The sequence below is a fragment of the Arctopsyche grandis genome, chromosome 12 (assembly GCF_051622035.1).
Source record: "Arctopsyche grandis isolate Sample6627 chromosome 12, ASM5162203v2, whole genome shotgun sequence".
Classification (NCBI taxonomy): Eukaryota; Metazoa; Arthropoda; class Insecta; order Trichoptera; family Hydropsychidae; genus Arctopsyche; species Arctopsyche grandis.
This window is the reverse complement of record NC_135366.1, coordinates 20,771,550-20,793,998: the sequence shown is the minus strand read 5'-3', so window position 1 is coordinate 20,793,998 and position 22,449 is coordinate 20,771,550. Positions and strand designations below refer to the sequence as shown.

Sequence of the window (22,449 nt, the reverse complement as noted above, 5' to 3'; positions counted from 1 at the left end):
TCTACCATTACTCTATCAAAAATTTTGGATGATTCAATAATAATTCTGCTTCAAAACAAGCATGCATTTGCCTATTTTCATACGTTACAATGTAAATAATAATAAATCTTCAAAGCTTTCAAAGATTCGATTATACTAATAACCAAAAAGTAGAAAGCGGTTGTGTTAATTATTGTGCACATGCTACTTACTAACAAGAACCCTACGATTCTCACCATCACCTCCAAATACTACTTAATAAAATCAATAATATAATGGATAAAAATCGGCCAAGTACCTGCGTTGTGTTTTGTTATAATGCAATTGTTCCCAAGCAGCAGAATATCTTTCAAATGCATCGACCTCCGAGCCAAACCTAAAAGTAAATGTTCTCCGGCGTGAGCTCGCAACAGAGCAACCTGAAAGCGAAACATAATTTATAAATACGAACTCACCATGTGAGCAATCTAATTTTCACCGAGCTTATTACCTGATCGTCTAGCTCCAACTCGGTGAAAGCGGGTATGTATTTCGCCCATTCGACCAAGATCAACAGTTGTTGTTTCATCGAATTACACACGTCGTTGATGTTGGCCAACTGCTTGCCGGCGAGATCGCAATCCGACGCAGATCCCATCTGCTACAATACACAGTGAAAATACATTAAAAACTTAAGCTTCGATTAAGATAAGACGAACGCAACAAACAAACATATCAAAGCTTACTTCCAAAGTGTCCACGACTTTCCTAGAAAGCATATCGGCGTTGAGCAGCGACACCACGGACAGCCCATTCCCCTGAGCCGGTTCATCATAACTAGGCCTTCTACAGCTAATTCTATCTCGTTCATTTTGAACAGCTATAAAACAAATGTAAATAGCATTATTTTTCGATTCAAAAGCTTTCAGAATTACAATTTGAATGAATGACCTTGTTAACATCATTTTTTAGCCTATTAAAAAAGTACCTTGCCAATTAGTGACACAGATTTCGCTCAATAATTTGGCGTAAATATATACATCCTGATTATCACTGATTTATTTTAAATTAACGATTGTTGACGTACAGTGTTTTTATTTCAAAATGCGCATTGATAAAAGGGGCGTATTTTCTCCATACAAAAAATGTCTCAAATATACAAGATTTTTAAATATTAATAAACGCTAATTCAAAGTAAACTTATTTGTTTCTTATATTTACATTTAAAATAGTGACAAATACTGGACAAAAAAAAAATGAAAATCAAGATATCAAAAATCTACATACATATTATATGTACATATGTATTTTCTCCATACAAAAAAAGTCTCCACAAATATATAAGATTTTTACATATTGATAAATAAATGCTGTTTCAAAATAAACGTATTTGTTTCTTAAACATTTAAAATATTGACAAATACTAGACAAAAAAATATGATAATCAAGATATCAAAATTCTACATACGTATATTATCATCATCAGCATTGATAAAAGGGGCGTATTTTCTCCATACAAAAAAAAATAAACGTATTTCTTTCTTATACATTTAAAATATTGAAAACTACTAGACAAAAAAAAAATGATAATCAAGATATCAAAAATCTACATATCTATATACATATGAGCCATTATATTTGAAAGTATCGGAAGCCCAATTTTTAGTTCCAAAAACACTATTTTTTGTCACTACTTTTAATTTGATATGTCCAGAATCTCAGAAAAGCAGAACAAACGTATTACAGGCCACCATTATTCTTAAACATTGTTAAACGCAAAACATTATATTAAATGTTTTTCGAAATATTTGCCGAAATGAAGAAAAGTGAACTTACATATGTCATTTTCAATTATGACGGCTCATATACATACATAAGCGTGCGTATAATTTTAGTGATATAAGAATAAGCTGTCATTTGTCGCAAAACTATGAAAATATACAAATAATACTTTTCAAGGTACGATAATTACACAGCATAATAGAGGAAAACGAGAGATGTGATTATTTAACTTTAAACGTTATTTATATATACATAGTAGGAGAGTACATACATATGTTATTGAGATTTTTTACACCCAACGTTAAAAAAAAATTAATTTTGAAGACATCATCATTTGCAACTCTCAAAAGATTTAAAAATAAACACACACCACAAAAACTCCTCTCGGAACATAAATTGTCAACGATGCGTCGACAAGTCTTATCTGTCGTATTACACACATTACAATGGTAGAATATAATTCTTCAATACGAAATCGTGAAGTAAAATATATATATATATATATGTATGTATGTATAATGTAAACAAACAAACCTTCTTTCTTCATGCCCGCCTTGAAGCATTTTCTGAGTCGGCAATAGCGGCACTGATTTCTTTTGTCCTTGTCCACGACACAATTACGACTGAACCTGCAACCCCGCACAATAGTGATTAGCGAACGGTAATTACGTTTAGTTTATTTATCATATCTGGCCTAAGCGCCTTGACATCCCCCAGGTAGAGTTCAAAAGCAAATACCCAATAATAATAATGGCGACAATTGCGACAGTTGCAACACACTTGCACACATATATCGACGGCGTTTAAGTCCGCCACTCCTACATCTCGGGCCGTTCTCGCAATAAATATATGCAACCGTACCAACAGGTAATTAATGTTAATTTGGTTTCGCTTAAACGACACAACCGTAATTGATTCTAATGAGTGATTATTCCAAGCTCCGACTACGAACGTATGCCCTGCGTCAATGGTTTTTAAAGCACGTTCAAGGTCACGTTTTTCCTGATTGGAAAAGTCACATTAACATCTATTATAGTTTCACCGCTTTTTTATAAACATATTATGCATAAGTCTTTAGAAAAATGATAATTTGATAAATAAAAAAGCTTGTAAGCAGGGGCGTCATTTGGGAGGGGGGGGTTTGCCAGGGTCTAATTCACGGGACCGAAAGTGAAATGGTCGAAAAAGCAAATATCGAAAATCGAAAGATCTTAAGTCGAAAGATCAAAAAAAAAGGTGCATGGTAAATGGTACTATGTATATATAATATATAATATATATATATATATATATATATATATATATATATATATATATATATATATATATATATATATATATATATATATCAGTGGCATGCGATGAAATTATCTCTCTTTTTGTCATACAGCCTTGTTTAATGTGCGCGCGCAGGATAAAACGGGAAGAAAAGCCTGTTCCTCTTGTTCCTGTTGTATCCTGCTCGCGCAAATTAAGTGACGATGTACGACGGGGGGAGATATACTTTTACGCCACTGATATATATGTATAATAACCGTTTTTCATATGTATGCATGATAAACGAATATTTTCGACTTTTTCATGGTCACCCGGGTAGCTACCCCCTCCCTAAATTTGAACGGGACTATCCATGTTGTTTAATGTATTATTATGAATTCGAATTAAAATACTAAACCAACAAAAATAGAATATTTAAATTCTTTAGAACACTGTCAGGTATAAACATATCGATTTTACCCAGAAAAAAAATGTATTTTGAAAAAACTCCCAAATATATTTTGTTTTGCTTTGAAAGATATTTGTAAAACTCGTTTATTCTACGAAACAAATTGTTGAATAGGATTGCCTTTCTATTACTAATAAAAAAAAAATTAAAATAAATACTTAAAATTCATATGCACTTATTTTTTTAATATAATACACCCCCCCCCCTTCTAGAAAGTTATTTCTTACTGCTAAAAATTTTTGCCCCCCCTCCCCCTTGGAAAAGCTGAAATGACGCCCCTGTTTGTAAGCTTTCTGAATATTTTCAAATGAGTAAGTTTTAAAAGTTCAATTAATATGTTGAATAAAGAATCTTTTTGCACACATGTTAAATTAAAAATATAATATATAATTTCGAAAGAGATTTTGTATGTAAGTATGTAATATGTAAGTATCTTTGGTTGGGAACTTCGTAAACAAAACAAAGTTTCAAAGACAACAACATTTCAATTGGTTGAATATTATTTTTTTTCGATTCAAATAAATTTAATAGAAAAACAATTTAATATTTACTATTAGATTCGTCATGTTTAAGCTGTTTATATTAAAAATACTGAGCGAAGCCGGGTAAAGCAACTAGTAATAAATAAAAAAGAAACATTTAAAACAAATGATCTATATTAAAATTTGATTTATATTAAAAGGAAGCCAAAATTCATATAAAAAAAATGCACAGAAGAAAGATGGCATTAACCCAAATGTTGCAGAATTTGTATTCGAAATGCGAAAAAGAAAAGTCGCAATTAGATATTTTAGAAACATATTGAGTATTTTTTTCATTAATTTCTATTACGTCCTCAATTACTGTGTCAACTTAAATATACCTATACTATTTTTTATGTACATATGTACATAAATTAATGTAGTGTTTTTTTTATTTATATTTACAAATGAAATACATATACATGTTACAGTGATTGCATACTAGCAGTGAAAGTATACTCCCGCAGACATTTTAGGGACTTCATATTAAAATGAGGAAAAACCATCGGTTTAACCACAACTTTTTACTTTATCTATGTACGTAGTAACAATAAATGAAGTTTTTTTAAAGATAAGACTCACATGAGCCAGCATTATGGCTCAGTGGTTGCCTTTATGTTTAGCACCGAGAGATTACTGGATTCGATCCCGTGCTAATCTTTAATACTGCTGGTTAGACTTGGATATTTGTGACTCCAAGTCGATCGTTTCTTATCAGAGATTGCCAATTTATCTGATTTTCATTGAAACGGTTCCTCAAATTGGCAAAAATCATCCTACCTGCTGTTACAAATATCTGAATTTGATTTATGTACAAGTCTAAATCCATAGATGTCTCAATGGATTTATTAATTAATTAATTGTTAATTTCGTGTTCTTCAGCCTCTCGAAATACAGTGATTTATGTAATAAAAATGCTACAAAGTTTATAATTAATTGTCTAGGAAGGCGCGTTGGGGTCTACCTGTCAGGCCTTCCTGTAATATATCTATGTAAAATAAAATAAAATGAGTTGATGAATATTTGTATCTCTAGTTAAGCTATATTTTTATTCTTCTTTTGTATTTATTTCTTAATACAGTCACGCCTTCTGTGATCAATTGCTAACTGAGTCTCCAGGAGTATGTCGAACACTTGTTCCGTAGGAATATAATAAAATATTTATGAATCTGCCACCGGGAATATTACTATAATAGATAACACGTCGTATTGTATTTATAACCCTATTGTATGATATGCTTTCATCGACTGAGTAGGTGAAAATATACTACTACTAGTGAAATTATACTTTCACTGGGGAATACACATTCACTGTTACATATATACGATTCCAGGATATGTCTTTGGATCTGGTTAGAAGACATAATATAAAATTGTCGTATTATTTATCTTTTTTTGACCATTGTGGAGAATTGCTAGTAAATACCACATGGTCAAAACTTCAAAATAAATAAATAATATAAAATAATGATTATATGTAAATTTAATAATAAGTAATAATTTATGTTACAGTTATTACGAAAGTTAAGTCATTTCGGCGAGTAAAATGGTTATAATTTATTCTAAAAAGTAATTCTCATAATTTTCTATATAAGTCTTACATCAATTGGGCAGTTTTTCAATAGTACTTTTATTGCCTAATTAATGGAAAATGAAACAAATTAATTATAATTAACATTTTTTTACACATTCATAATTAGCCACAGCATAGTGTAGTCAATAGTGCACTGGTATAGCTATTGCATACTAGTAGATAAGTCGAGGGTTCAAGTCCCTTGTCAAGGCGACATATTGTGGTTATTAAAAACATAGATGGATCATTTCCTGTTAGAATTTTCCAATTATTCTAGTTTAATTGTTATGACGGATTCAATAAATCTGTATTCTTTCCCTCAGTTTCTCGCAAATTCGAGTAATTGGCATATCGAATTAAAAATGCTACATACATATAATGTATTCCCCGTAAATTTGCTGTGTATAAAAAAATTGTCGATTGTCCGTAGATGTCTCTATTGTATTCTATGTACTGTTGTGTTTGTTTAGTATGTATTTATGTATATATGTACAAAAAAACAGTCTAATTCCTGTCGTGGCACATATGTATGTAATAAAATAAAATAAATAGCCGGCACATATCATACAATGCAACTAACAAACTTCCAGAATCCCTTAACAGAATCCAATCCAATCAAGTGAATGAAATGTAAGATATACCTGCATGTATAGAGGTGATTTTTTCGAACAGATCGTCTGAAGAATCCTTTGCATCCGTCACATGATGCCGCACCGTAGTGCTTTCCGGTGGCTCGGTCTCCGCATATGGCACAGTGTTGTCCGTTGACGGCTGCAGCTGCAGCACCGGGACCACCGTTGCTCACCAACTGCATGTCTGAATCTGAAATAAGAATATAATTTATGTTAATATATTTGAAAGAACTTTTTTTTTGTGCTTTAGAAATCGACCGTAACTTTAGGAGAACATTATTTAATATATTACAAGTCAGTATTATTAGAAAACGACCAGACAACATTGCAAAAAGAAAAAGAAGAAAAATTGAGAGATCTAACAACCATATATCACTGTTTGTTGGCGAGAGTTTGACGTCAGAAACATTCTATTTAAGTTGGAAGATACCAAATTTTCAAGTCGACGAACTGTTTGAAAGAATTAACGGTGTGTATTAATTCATAATTGCTTGCAGATTCCAGATAAAATTCACAATAATCGATTATATAATGATATATAAAAGTGATCGTTTAATTTTAAATCAAGTCGACTCATTAGTATTAGTTTAATAATATTTTCGAGATATTACAAAATGACACTTCGTTGTCGTCGAATTTTTCGACTGGCTTTGAAGTGACAACAGTTTTGTGATTGACATTTATTTTGATGATGTAAAAAACAATTCAAAAATAACACACGGGCAAGTTTGAGTGCTGAAATTAAATTTTTTTAAGATTCTACAAATAGTGTAAAATCAATTTTATATAAATTACGAAAGGATGTATGTATTATGAGATGAGACGAGAATTTCAAGCTATGTATTACCGGAATAGTCGAACGTTTGACGTAAATTATATTTATTTTCGTTTTTTTTTCTGCAATCTATTTAAAAACGAAATGATTTATAAATAAACGAGAATATTTGCTATACGAAGTATGTGAAAGTTATTTCAAAACGTTGGCAATCCATCTGAGTGAAGTTGATACGAGTCGAACGCGAGCCGGGAGTCGTGTTTTTTTTCAAAATTTTTTTTACGGGGCATATTTTTTTTATTTATGTCGACATTCGTGGACGTCAAAGAGTTACGTCACGGTATAATAGAGGTGTGTCCGAGCAGAGGAGTGGGCGAAAATAGAATGACGATCCATTTTCGTTACGCAGGACGATCGACCTTCCCCAGGGACGATCAGCACTGGAGCGAAAGTAATAGGAAAGAGTACCGAAGCAAGTGTAGTCGAAAGTTTCGTTCGTTTGCGTCGGTTCGAACATCCAGTAAACTGGAGGATGCTGGCTCGTAATCATCTTGGAAAATTTAGTGAAGCGTCTAAGCTAGTCGTGAGAAGATATGGGACTGGTGCGGTGAATACGTGTAAAAAGCGTAACGAAAGGGATTGGTGGTGTCTGGGAAGGGATTCTGGGGTTAGGTGATAGCTGGTTGAGGCCGAGATAAAAAGGGCGAAATGGCAATTGACGGGGTCACAGACGAAATAATAATAAAAACGATAAGGCAGTTCCTGGATCTCTACGAGGTTACGCGACGAATGCCGTTCACATGCTCTAATCAATCTAACGTATATGTTTGGATGTTCCATTTTGTATTATATTATACAAAAGAAGTATGGAACGATGCACAGACTGGTATTTGGCCTGAAAACCTGGTCAAAAATATTTTTTACCAGAAAATAGCTTTCTATACATGCGAGCTGTTGACCATTTTAAACAATTTTAAAATTGTAGATAATTTTTCGAAATTCCTCAAGTTTCACAGGAGGGCACTTTGTAACAATTACTAGGTTTTTTAATTTTTAAATAAAAAGCCTTTCGGTGCTTCCTCTTATTATATCATGTATGTACATAGATACTTAAAGGTCATAGACATGACAGAATGCTCAAAAACAGGAATATAAATAAGTAAAATATTGGAGTTCCAAAATACGGTTAATTACGTATTATTGTTTATTTTTTAAGGGGCAAATTCGGGCAAACTTTGTTTTACTAGAATAAAAGTGGAGATCCTAAAGTTTCATATCACAAAAATTTGATTCGGCTGAAATAGACACAATAAGTTTAAATACATCAATTTGTATGTACACAAAAGTACAGAAAACCTAAGTGAAAATAGTAGAGTTTGTTGACAGATCGAAACAAGTAAAATAAAATTTTAAAAGGAATGAACCTTGATTTAATCCAGTGTATATATCTTGTTCTTTAACGTCTATACCAAGTTTTTCCGCCAAAAACACTTTTAGCATAAAAATAATCACAAGGAAAGTTGTTTAACAACATAATGTCGCGAACAAAAACAAGCGTATCACACAAATGACAGCTTAGCCCAGGTAAGGACTCCGCAGTGTTTTTTATCTACCTGTTTTGGGACCCCAACATAGATTCAATTTGTGAAAATTTGAATTTTTGATTTATGGCCAGCTTTTGAGGCCAAATACCAATATGTGCGATGTATGAACGAAAAATATGAGAAACGGAATATGTATGTATGTACGTGAGTGAGAAGTATGACAAAGGGATATGATATAACGGAGGTAGTTACGAGATGGCAATGGGCTAAAAGAATAGACGAAATAAATGCTGGAATGAAACCCAAGATAATGTAAAAGGGTAAAAGGAAGGCCGCAAAAATGGGTGAATGAAATTAGAAAAAATTGAGGTGAGCTGCGCAAAATTGAGACGAATGCAATCGTGTTGGAGAGGCCTTCATCCAGCAGTGGATAGTGAATGGTCGATACGTATGTAGTTAAGAACTACACATATAGTTGAATAAAATAAGAAGTACATTCAGAAGTTGTTTAATTGGAATCATTTGCAATGAACCACCAGTTGTATTAAGTGTAAAGCAATTAATAGTTCAATTAATTTATGAATGAGATTTTTTTTATTTTAAGAATTTATGCTGTTATCAAAGCTACATAGTTAGAAATGATATTAAGTTGGAAGAAATATGTGATTTTTAGTGTTTCGAGAAAAAAACAAATTAATTTTGACGTGGGTGTGGAAATGGAGATGATGTAAAAATTAAATATATGTAATTAGGGGAATGAAGTCTTGTTTATTGCGTGGTGATGATCCAAAAAATATATATAAGAATAATAAAAATCAGAATGAAATCTAACAGATGTTTCAGAATTATAATTGGAAGGTTTGCGGTTTCGAAGTTTTTTTTTTGATCTTTCAAATATTGTCAAATTTGTATCGTATGTCTTGGATGAAATTTTGATTGATATTTTCATATCAATCATTGATTAATAAAAAAAAATAGAATTTTTGAAGAATAGTCGAAGAATAGTGATTTATCTAAGTGGAATTTCATTTAATTCTCATATTAAGACAATTTAATATATTATCCCTATTAATTCAATTCAGATTCGTGTAAATACGATTATATAATAGTATGAGATTTTAGCTCGCAATTTTACCGATTTAAAATTCAGCATACTTCCAATTAACCCTTTTAAACGAAAACAAAAAATAATGTGGCCAGAACATGTTTCAATAGAAAATACTCAATATAAAATAGTATTAACAGTGTGGAAAAAATCCCAAGTGATAATACGTACTTTTGACTTTTGATTTGAATTGGACGACTACTTAGAGAGATTTGAAAGCTGAAAAGTACTACAAATGAAAGATAAAATACCCGACTATAGATTCCAATATTCATTTTGAACAGGAAATTGACAAATTTCGAGAAATCGACCGAACAACACCAAGATATAGAAAAATCGTGCGATTTAAAAAAACACATATACATATCTCCGAATCTCGAGCTAATCAACATTTTTTATTACCAGATTCGTGTTTACTGGGCATAGATCGATAAGAAAAGTCATATCTCGTCTCTGAACCATTTTTCGTGTCGAACAGTGTAATCAAAACAGTAAGCTTACTTTTTATTTTTTCCATACAGTACACTATTATGGCTGAATTATCTTAAAATTTACAGACCATGTATAGAAAAAAACTGACCATTTAATTTATTGCCTATAAAAATCATATGCAGATTGTTACAGAAAATTATCATTGGAGCGAAAGGAAAATTAGACGAGATTTCGCCCAATAGCTTCAAACCAAATGACAGATATGTATATGTATACATCCGCAACTTAATAACTCATATTTAAAGCAATCTTATGAAATTTGGTTATATTGGTCAACATTAGCAACAACGTATGTAAATATGTATCATTAATTATACATATTTATGAAGTTGCTAGGCAAAATTAAAACCTTATAAATAAATTCATTTGATTTGTATGTTTTAGATTGGTTGAAACAAATAAGATAGCTCTTACACACTGTAGTAAATATTAACATCTACAACTATTATCTATGACTATATAGTCTATAACGACTAACAAAAATCTATTCTACCTATACAAATGAGCGCCGACAATGTTAGATACAATCGTCTCTTTTGTCTTTGGATTAAGAAGAAAACAATACAAGTGAGATAGGATTTGCACTACCATTTGTGAAACGATTAGGCAGTGATTCAGTATGATTAACAACGCAGATAAATATAATTAAATTGTTGTCACGAAGAAAAGGCGAACAGTGTTAGTCATGCATAAAAAATAACGTCGTGTGTCCATGCGTTGTTATCTTGTTGCCGGTCTATATATGTGTAGTAGAGCAGAATAAACAATACACTATGTATATGCACATATATATACAATAATAATAATACAAAAATTATAATGAGTAATAATGAGCTCTGGAATACATATATTACACACACACACACGCATGTGAAAATGTGCGGATTCACAATTACGATTATTTATTATTACTCACGACAGAAAACATACAATTTCATGAAAAAATATATTGTACACAATTGAATTTGTAATGCATGCGTGTCGAAAACGGGTGCACGTTATGTAAACTCAAAATTGAACCAAACTCGGTTAAAGATTCACTCATTGCGATGCGCATGTTTGAATGCAGAATGCGCATAATGCAATGAGCGAGAACGTGCACTCGGGAGATGTGCATGTAATTGGTCAACCAGTGGCGTAACTGTAACACTTCTTCTTAAAGTGACGTATTCGATTTAAACCCATTATCATTCGATTTTTAACCGTTTAGCCAACACAAAACCGGGCATATTCTGCATTGAGAACGATAACGTTAAAATTTTCCGCAATAAATAACTAATTCATGCAAAAACATGCGACGATATGCATAGTTTAAATCATATATAATTTGTAAATATGATGAATCATATATGAAATCCTTCACAGTAAATAGCCGTCTGTATAATATATGTTGATCATCAACCACAAGGCATTAATGATAATCTTCCAAATATGCGGATGATAGCATTTATTCGGGATCAGTTAAATTATGATACACTTTTAAAATAGCGTTTTGTATTGTATTCAATGAAGTGCATAGAACCATGAATGATAAATAAATGTTTTTTTTTTGTTCAGAATCAGTATACATACATATATATGTTATAGTCGAAGTGTATATTCAGTTATAATATATTCCAACTGGCATTTTAGGTCATTCATATTCGAATACAATTCAACTAGTAAATTATATCTCTACAAGAACAAATACACTTTCAACAATGTGCGCCAGTTGTAATATAACAGTTGGGTTGTGGCAGCTCTGATGCTATTACGAATGCTTTAGAATTCAATAATGTGTTAATATTTGCTAAGTTTTACGAATAAAGGCAATGAGTACTGTATTACGATAACTCTTAAGAATGTGTTCAAAACAAAAATGTGACTGTCTAACACTATTTACTACTCAAATGATGTTTTCACGATAACCTAACTTCTCCATCCTACCTGGTACCAACTTATATTTGAACTGTATTTTCAGTTGTAATATATTTTGACCAGTTGAAATGTGATGGCCATATGAATCAACTTACGTGGGTTAGACGGAATATATTTTAACTAGTCAAAATATATTACATTTGAAAATACACTTCAACTGTAACGGTAGTTACAGGTTTGTTGGAATATATGTATTTCGACTAATCAAAATATATTACAACGGGAAGATACATTTTAACTGTATCATATACATACATACGTATGTTACAGTTCAAATATTCACTCCTGTTTGTTTATAAACATACTAGTTCGTTCATGCACGAAATATAGTGCCAACAGTAAAAAGCTTTCAAAAAGACTCCCACTAAGTGTCGTATGAAACTAATAGCTGTCAAAGCATCAAGTATTTAAAATAAGAAATTCTTTGGAAACTGCATAGCAACGTTTATTTAATTCCTGTTTCTGTTGATTATTAAAATATTGCAAACTAGGATATGCATACATATAAGACAGAGAATATATAAACTGTGAATAAACCAGTTCAATTTGTTCTTTTGTATACAATATAACTGGCCGGATTGGTTCGTGTATGAACAAACTACTACGTTCACGAATTAATGAAATGGACAGCAATATAAGTATATAATAAAAAGGACAAAAGGTTGAATTTAAAATTTAACAGAAGACGGTAAAATTTTATTCGCAACACCACTGAAGAAGTTACACTTCAAAATCAACACTGAAAACAGCATCTAAATAGACAGTTCTACTATAATAATGTATATAATATACTGGTTTTGGTTTCAAATTACACCACTGTTGTCATCTTCTCAGTTCACAATCATGATTGCTTTCAATTGTCAAGTTCGACAATCAATTCAACCCATTTGCAACGGACGCCAAAGATTCCACACACACACACACACACATATATATGTAAAATAAAACATCTACATATATATAAAAACAAATAAAAAGTGGATTATTATAATTACTTTATGATTACTACAATATCATACACATTTAAATGATTCCATGAAATCTTAACGCGATTTTAATTAGCATTGAGCAACATCACAAGCGCGCTCTATTCAAGTCAAAATGGCGTAGATACGCGCTTTTACGCAAATTATGCTCTAAACCGCATGCAAATAGAGCGGCCACGATGATTTATAAGCGTCTTGATGATTAAAAATGAAAGAGTCGGGGGTCTACGACGATGTTGAAACACGGCTACATACGCACCGATACGAGTCGGTCTATTTCAGGAGTTGCCTCGAGGCAGACTGAAAAATTGAGGATAAAAAAGTGGTCCAACCCAAAGATACTATGATACGTATGATAATAATCATCGAATTGAATTGGCATGGTGCTAAACCGTCAGCGGCCTACTGTGGCGAATTCGTATGTCGTCCGGACAATTGCTTTGTTTTCTTAAGCGACGACACAATGGGGTCAATATAGGTTCAGTGTTACGGTCCCTCGACACAATGAAGCTTTTCAGGAAACGTCTCCGTGTGGATTTATATTGTGTATGTGTGTGCTGAAATTGTTTGAATGCGTAGAGTATCTATTATATGATGGTAGGTTTGAGAATAAAATTAGAATAGGTTATGCGTTATAGGTCAGTCAGTAGGTACGTGCAATGCAATGCACTGTGACTAATGGTATTCGTACGTATCAACATATTGTACTGTCTGGTTGGATTCGTAGGAATAAATATAATGGTTCATATAAACAAATCGTTTTTATGTATGCATGGGTACAGATAGCAATGTCAAGCGAGTGCAAAAAAATGCATTTGGGATTTATTGTACCTATGTACTACGAAATAGATTTTTTTGGTTATTATTTTGGATATGCCTTTGTGGTTTTAATTTGATTTGATTTTATTTCATTGTGAAGTCGGTTAGTTCGTATTTTTTTTATATTAATCTATTGACATCTACACTTCTATGTATGTATGTTATGAAATTTGAGCATAAATACTCGTACATACATAAAGTAAATAAAATAATACAATAACTAATATGAACTAATATATTGTTACGTACACCGCCGAGTAAGTGCAATCGGATTAGGCCGAGTAGCATCCCAGAGACTGTGTGACCGTTATAATTGGTTTCAAGGATTATCTCTAGACTAAGTGCAAGTCGGCTAAACAATGGCCACCGAATTGGCCGCTATTGGTCCCTTCTCAGAAGTGACCGATACCGTGGGAATACATATCCGGGTACATGCCTAAACAATAGGGATGTAACCGGACGTAGAAGATGCCCTGAGCGACCGATTCGTTATAAGGCGGTACTTAGGGCCGGGCCGCACCGTGCAACTTTGTCGGACGACTTGTTGCGCGACACGAAAAAATGTATGAAAATGTGTGCGACAAACAAGTTGACGAGCGTGGCATATCCCATCTACCTGCATGCATTGGTCTAGTCGCCCTCAACCAAGTTGTTCGCCAGTTGATATTTAATGCATTGCGAGATATGCTGAGATAATTCAGGTTTATCCTTTTAAGGTAATTTATATACGTATTATTACTGAAAAATTACTGAAACCTGAATTATTACTGAAAAAACCTGAATTATTCCAACATCTATAAACTTAAAATTCGATACAAATTCAAAAATGGACATACAATATCTGTGAACCAAGCCATCGATATATGTACACAGTATATCACATTTGTTGATTCTAAATTGAAAACTGCAAATTTTTTTATAAAGCAAACAAATAAACAAACTTTAATATTTTTTAACTTAAGAGGACTGTACACCTGAAATCTTAATTTTGTTGCCGTTCCTTTCTTCGATATATATATATTGAATGAATGTATATATTGAGCGAATGCGACAGTATATATCAATATATATATATTGAGTGAATGCGACAGTTGCGCTTCCACCAGATAATACGTATTATAAATCGACAAAATCGAGGTTTCGTATTCTCCTATTTTCTCCTCCAAAACTGGACCAATTTTTAAAAAAAAAATCATCATCGGTATGAGAAAGATATTTTCTGTGCAACTATCAGCGTATTTTTTTTTAAATGGACCGTTAAATAAGCACGCTGGACTCTTTTCGTGGGTGTAAAAAAGAGGCGATTTTATAGATGTTTGGCGGCTCCTAGCTCCTATAAAAAATAATTAATCAAAAAAATAAAACGATAGATGCACCCCAATGGTGGATATCCATAGCATATTAAAAAAATAATTTTCCTGGTGCCATAATTGAGGAAGGGAGAAGTATAGTACGTTTGTATGGACAAGGCGCTGGTATCCAGCCCTCTTAATATATAAATAAATAATTTAAGAATCGTACAACCTTATCAGGGATATAACTATTGAAATTCATTTGGTTATTAAGAACTCAAATAAATCATTGTTTTTAGCAGCTTGCAGCCCAAAATTACGAGAATCAGATTTTATGTAAGTGTGCCTAAAAATCTGCTTCCTTAACAGTTCATTAGTCTTAAAATTCTGAACAGTTCCAACAAATGTTTTAGATATGTATGCATATTAATATGGGAAATTTAACATATAACTAACGAAATGGAGAGGAAATACAAATTCAAAACGCACACAAAACACGAGCACTTATCCAATAAAAAAAACCGTCACCATTCATAATATATAACGCGTTGAAATTTTGTATAGCGGAATAACACAATTGGCCTATTTCGGTGAGACGTACAATGTTACAAGTACATATTATCATAGATAGGCCATCTTGATTCGAACGATTCATCCGAGCACGCGTATTATTAGACATTAATCGATTCCTATGCAAAACGTTGCATCGGGTTGTTAAAATGCAATTAACGACATGCGACTTCAAGTCTGTATGCAAATCCCACTCTGATCTGCATACATACATTTACTATTTTCTCATTTTTTTTGCGGTTTTTCTCAATGTCGCCATTTTCATAGTGGACTTCATATACACGCGACTGGATGGGCCACGTCAGCCAGTGTGTGAGTCAGACGAAACCCGGTCGAAGTTCAAAATTGGACCTCAAATTTGAGAATATTGTCCGAGATCAGTTACGCGCTCGCTGGCCTCGAGCGAAGGCTCGTCTAATGAAAATCGACAACTTTTATCCACTCGATATAAACTATGCAGATATACAATGTTACACGTCACGGATTGTTTTTAAACGAGGAATAATGTTAGTGAATGTAAGTAATGTAATCAGCCACAGCATCAATATCGAGATGATCTATCGCATTCCATAATCTTTGAATAGAACAAAAATGACGTTATGCAATTTTAGCCTTGATGACTTATGTATGTATGTACAGTGCCAGTCTTCAGAATTGCGTCAAAGTTATGCGAAATTTATGTAATAAGAGTAAATGATCGTAATCATTGATGTATAATACACTAGATGGGCCCAGACGTGTTATTTTGGTCGGAGATCTTGTCTTCACTAACTGAGGGGTGCGGGGGGTTTAACTACCGGGGAAGTTGGGTTTTTTTCCCTACGACGCAGCGGTACCTATCTACCTACTAAGAGAAACTGTGCATGCGCCATGTATTTTGCATGCGCCAAAAGGGAGACAAGTATAACACGTGAGGGCGGATCTAGTATATTCTAGATCTATGGATCGTAATACATGAAATTATAGGTGATTTCAGTGATTTTGACAAAGCAATCTAAAGAGGATAAGGAGGGAAAGCGGCACATGGTTTTTTCACAGCACAGAACCTCACGTAAATGATAGTTTTTATTCATACTATACAGCAACGCGCGGTTCAGCACGTTCTGGTAAATTTTCACCGATTGCAAGGCAAAATCTGCTTACATATGTATATACATAACAGAACGCTACAATACGGCGCAATATTGCTTGCATCGTATCAATATGACGTTTCCGAAAATATTCATAGGGCGAAAACACACTGAGTGAAAACGTGCGAAAATATGTGGCATGCCTTGCACAGATTCATGGCGCACACCGTCCCAAAAACAACCCCCATGAAGTATTTTCGGTAAAATTTAAACGGTGTATCCCATATTTGAAGAAACGTGGGAGACCCCCACAGCGGGGAACCAAGCACACGACGTGCCGTTCTTCCTTGTGTGATTTCGCCCTAAAGGTAAAATAAAACTGCTACCGTGCTCTTCGGGTTACCAAGAGATTGTAAAAGGGCACGTGCCCCACTATGAGGCCATTCTCAGGATGAGAGCGGCCTCCTTGCGTCGTCGTGTATTCGTATCGTCAATAATTTTCTTACTGTCGCGTCTTTTCATTTCCACTCATTACTGTATGTTCGGTGGATGGAGCTACTTCACATATTATATGTTATAACTATTATATGTACATATATTTTTATTATTATATAATTATTTATTTTATCATTCATTTGTATTATCTATGTATTGTTCATATGGATGATGGGGATTCCACTATTCTACCTTCTGGATTAAAAATTACTATTATTATATATTTTATTATTTATATGGACGATGGCGACTGCAATATTCTACCTATGGTCTGGATTAAAAATTATCATTATTATTAAATGATCGATTCTGGTATTTCGTTAAAATAAGTTTAAAAACTGTAATTTGCCTGAAATTTTGTGGTATATACTGGCAAGTCTATATATTTGAACACGTAATGAATCCTAATATGCAATTCTTTGTACGGAAAAATCTCAGTTTTCCACGAAATTTTCCAGTCTTACAAACGCTTTACCTATAAGTACATAAATATAATAATTACTATACAAACTGGGATTTAAAATCTGTATTTGAGCGTTTAAGTATCGTAAATATAATATGATATTGAAGTGTCGAGTTTCAAAAGCCGATGAAAAAAGTACATTTTTTTCCACTGTAAAAAACACGACATTTCTGCTACTTGTTTGAATGCATTTACTAAATATTTTGCTAGTGGCAATATTTATTATAATAATATTTCGAACAAATACATATACAATGTATGTATGTACATCATCGAAAAAATATGTATTTTTTACCGGCTTTTGAAACTGTAGATGTAAGATTCAATAACTACGTGTCAAATTATTTACAAATGACCTAAATGACATTCATTCGCATTGTATAATATGTATGATAGTATAAAATAAATCTTGCATACCTTTACGTGTAATTCAAGTGTCTTTTGACAGTTCATTCAGTATACTATGCAGATATTGTATTACTTATTTCAAAGCCGATTTAATTTTTTTTTTAAATAAATTAAGTGTTATTTGATTGCGCTACTAAATTTTCTATGTGAATGAAATTCTAATTACAAAATAAACTTAAGCTTTACAATTTTTTTCTGTGTTCAATAGATATACTTTATAAAAATACTATAGTATTTTTATAAAGTATATGAAAGGAATAATTCTTAAAAAAAAAAAAAAAATTCACTACAATTGTTACAAGCTTTTAATTTTTTCACTGTGTGTTCGCAGCGCAAAATTTGTGAGCTGATTTTGAACCACTAACATTAATACTTTCGATCACTTTTGTTTTTTTTCCCGACAAACAGAAGAATTTTATTTATTGCTAACTTTATTTTAAATAAATTTTTTTGAATAGTCTTACTTGCCAATGCCTTCAGGACGTCACTGGACATGTCGTTAGAGGAATTTAATCATTAAAATTTCATTAGAATCATCTGTCAGATCAATGTGATGACAGTTGGCTATATGTGAAAACATTCTCATATAGCCAACAGCTTCAAATTACGTATTCGAAAAGTTATAAGGGCGCAAACACACTGAATCAGCTTTATAACTCTTCGCGTGGTCGTGCCTTTAGAAACACGCGGCATGGACGTCCTCGTGGTTTCCACTTGGGAACGGCGTTTATTCGAGTCATTGTTCATTTTATATTATTATATTTAATTATTATACATTATAAGTCTTTCCTACATGACTTCAAACATGGGAATCACCATTATCGAGCACTGTCAAACCTATGTCAATACAAGCAGTGGCGGACTGGCCATACAAGCGTACATGCCCGATGGCATGTGGGCCCCACTATCCGTTAGAAAATATGGGCCCTCAGTAAAATTAAATAACTTTTTAATTTAACTATTTCACGTGTGTAATAGTTTGGGTATTTCAACAAAACAAATTTCTTACGATATACACAAACAACTAATGCCTGCTTTAACAGCCCAAGGATCGGTTAACTTTTTTTATTAGGCTCGAAATGTAAGTTTCAACATTTGCGTGGGCCCTTTTACCGGGCCCATTTCCAACCTCAATATTATGCATATACCAATACCTATGTAACAACTACCTACTGAAATAAAAATGGGAATAAACAAATTTCCCTGAATAATATAAACTGAATTGCTTAAAACAATTTTGATAGGACGATTCATCATCAACCAGCGATTTAAATTTACTTCATACATACTTTCAAAATAACATTTGATTATACTTCGACGATATAGTAAGATTTAAATACACAATTTTAAACAGTTTCCGAATATTAAATCTATTCCTAATCTAGACAAATCCATGTATATAGAAACATAGGATAGGGGCCCCCTCCCCAAAATCCTGATTTTCGATTAACATTAATTGAAAATATTATGCATTTTTTGTTTTCAGGGACGTAATTTGGGGGGGCACTCGCCCCCCTAAATTAAGGAATAGTGTGAATTTAGAAAATATTATGGATTTAATGATTATTGAGATACTATGGATCTATGAATGCTGCGTTTATTTCTTATGTACATATGTTACTTTTGGGTAACTAATAAAATAATCGCTGCTATGTGCTTTGAAAAAAAAAGATTTTATTATTTTGAAGCAAGTATATTTTGGTTTTTAAGTGGTATGCCATTAGTAACATTCTTAGAAATTGTTCATCCCATGGAGCGAATCGTTAGAAAGGTCCCCTTTACTTTATTTTGTCTCAAAAACAGATGTGTATCGTTTATTTTTCCGAATGTTCGTATATTTTTGGATATAGTGATACATTTTGATGGTCGATTTTTGTTAACCATGTGAAGATTTTTGGAAAAAAATTTTCGCCTGCGGCGCTTTTTTGACTTTTTACATAATATTTTTTTATAATTATTTTTTCAAAAATAAGCTTAACTTTTTCATATTTTATATTTTCCATTTTTATTCCGATATAAAAAAGATTTTTTGAAATAAAATTCAATTTGACCAATCTTTGCCTGCCCCCCCAAGAAAAAGCTGAAATGACGTCCCTGATTGTTTGCTACCGAAAGTAAAAGCCGCTTTTATGCCGCATTCTTTTATGATGCATTCTATGACAAGGATTAAAACGAAATATACAATGTAATTTATGGATCTATTTTGCTTTTGCCATTTTTCTTGTACCTAAATTTGTTTATTCCCATTTTTGAAAATTTTATTTATTTTTTGCCCTTGATTTTTAGCGTGATGGAAAGAAGAAAATTTTGTTATATGGGGGGGGGGGACAAATTTTTTTAACCCTGGGTAGGGGCCCCCTTTGACTCCTGGCATGCACTGATTTCAGTCCCAGTCCGCCACTGAATACAAGGATAAAATAGCACAGGAAACACAGGGGTGAGCTTTGGGAAGATCACAACGGTACAGATTTGACATAGCAGCGGTTTTTTTTTATTGTATGTGAACTATTTTTATGTTTGCAAGTATATTTAAAAGTTTTTGGGCATATATATTTGCATGTTTTTTGCATACAAAACTATTTAAAGAAAAGCACGTGTCGCGTACGATTTTGTATGTCGGCACCTTAACAGTTACACACTATCTAATGTATGTATATACATATACACACACACACACATATATATATACATATATCAAACTCAAATTTTCTTATTTATGTACATACATACATACATTTTTAAAGTACTAACTACTTTATCAATGGATGAAGTATTGTGATCATGAGAAAATTCGACCTCGAGAATCTATGTATGTATATGTACATAATATGTATGTATATACACGTATGTATAGTTTTTATTGTACAAAATATTTTTACTGACGAAACATTTAATATGTTTTTTATTTATTTTTTAGATTGTTAATATATTCTCTGTCAGTGAAAAGTGTACAGTGACAGTAAAATAATCTCTGGTATATACATATATAAAGAAAGCTTAATTTTATGTAAGTTGAAAATATTCAAGCACATACATATGAATGTATATACCAATACACACAAATACGATATGAATACATAATTTCAAAATATTCCATAAATATAAATACGTATGATTTCCGGTCACTTTTAATCTTATGCAGTCGGCGAATGAGAGTGGAGCATTTGCATTCATAAATAAACGGGTGACTTAACAAGCTTATACGATAACCAATGTGAAGTCAGCGCAAAGCTAGTCGTAACGATCAAATTGAATTACCACAGTTACATCTTAAATAAAAATCTAAAAGTTAACGTAAAATCTAAAGGAAAAAATATCTCAAATGCAAACGAATCCATAAAACGTTTACGAAAACAGCGCGTTTTTATCTAAAATAATCACATAATCGTTGGTAAGATAACAAAAAAAAAAAACAATAATCAAGCAAAGCGACGTATCGTATCGATACATACATAAATTAATAAGTTTTAATCGCCCTGAAAATTACATACAATGTGTATATTCAAATGAGAATTTTTCATTACGGAAAACTACTCGACGATACCACAATGAGTATTGTTTACAAAGCGTATGTATAAATACGTAATTTACACGACGATATAAATTATTGTATAAATAATGTTATTTGAAGATACTTCACCACATACAATATACACGTGCACTTTATTTTGGTACTCGAAAAAATTGTCCAACTAAATTTTGACAGTACGAATCATATGGCAGAGTAAAAACTGATGATTTGGCGAAATTTTACACTTGGTATTTGTATCCATATGTATGTATGTATGCACACGTGTCGTGTCTAAAATTGTAGAATTTAATAGTGTCAATATTCAATAGTGAAATTTTCGATCGGTTTCACAACGAATATGTGTCGAAAATCAACAATTTCCGTGTAATAATACGATGTTTGAATAATGGTGTTTCAGGGATAGAATTTCATTACACAAAATTATATGACACGAATGTCTGTGCGTTTTTTGTCCTATCCGAGTACTTTTTTCTACGAGATGAATATATTTCCCTATTGATTATACTTTTAGTGCTGCGAAACACCTTTGTATGGTAATTCGTCGAAAATTACCATTTTGTATAATCAAAATGTACACAAAATTTGCCTCGGGAAAAAAATTGGGAATGGGTATCGTAGAAAAACGTCCGAGGATTAACTTTTCAGTGTTTTGTTTTTTCCCCCGTCATTATTTCGATGCGTATAATTATCTAGTCAAATCTCGTTTTTTTATTTTTATTTTTGGTGACGATTACGCGAAGATTATTGACATTTGACGTGTTTGGGAAGAGACTTATCTCGCGAGCTAAT

At 32.4% G+C, this 22,449-nt stretch overlaps 1 protein-coding gene across 2 annotated transcripts in view; it reads right to left on the bottom strand.

The window, feature by feature from the left end:
• Positions 1-22,449, bottom strand: part of Hnf4 (Hepatocyte nuclear factor 4) — a 69,196-nt gene that overhangs the window by 5,042 nt on the left and 41,705 nt on the right. For both annotated transcript variants that reach the window (XM_077443386.1, XM_077443387.1), the window contains exons 2-6: positions 6,202-6,382; positions 2,275-2,369; positions 705-838; positions 470-619; positions 278-398 (exon numbers count right to left, since the gene is read on the bottom strand). In XM_077443386.1, coding sequence (XP_077299512.1) covers positions 278-398; positions 470-619; positions 705-838; positions 2,275-2,369; positions 6,202-6,382 — 681 coding nt within the window. The remainder of the gene's footprint in view (positions 1-277; positions 399-469; positions 620-704; positions 839-2,274; positions 2,370-6,201; positions 6,383-22,449) is intronic.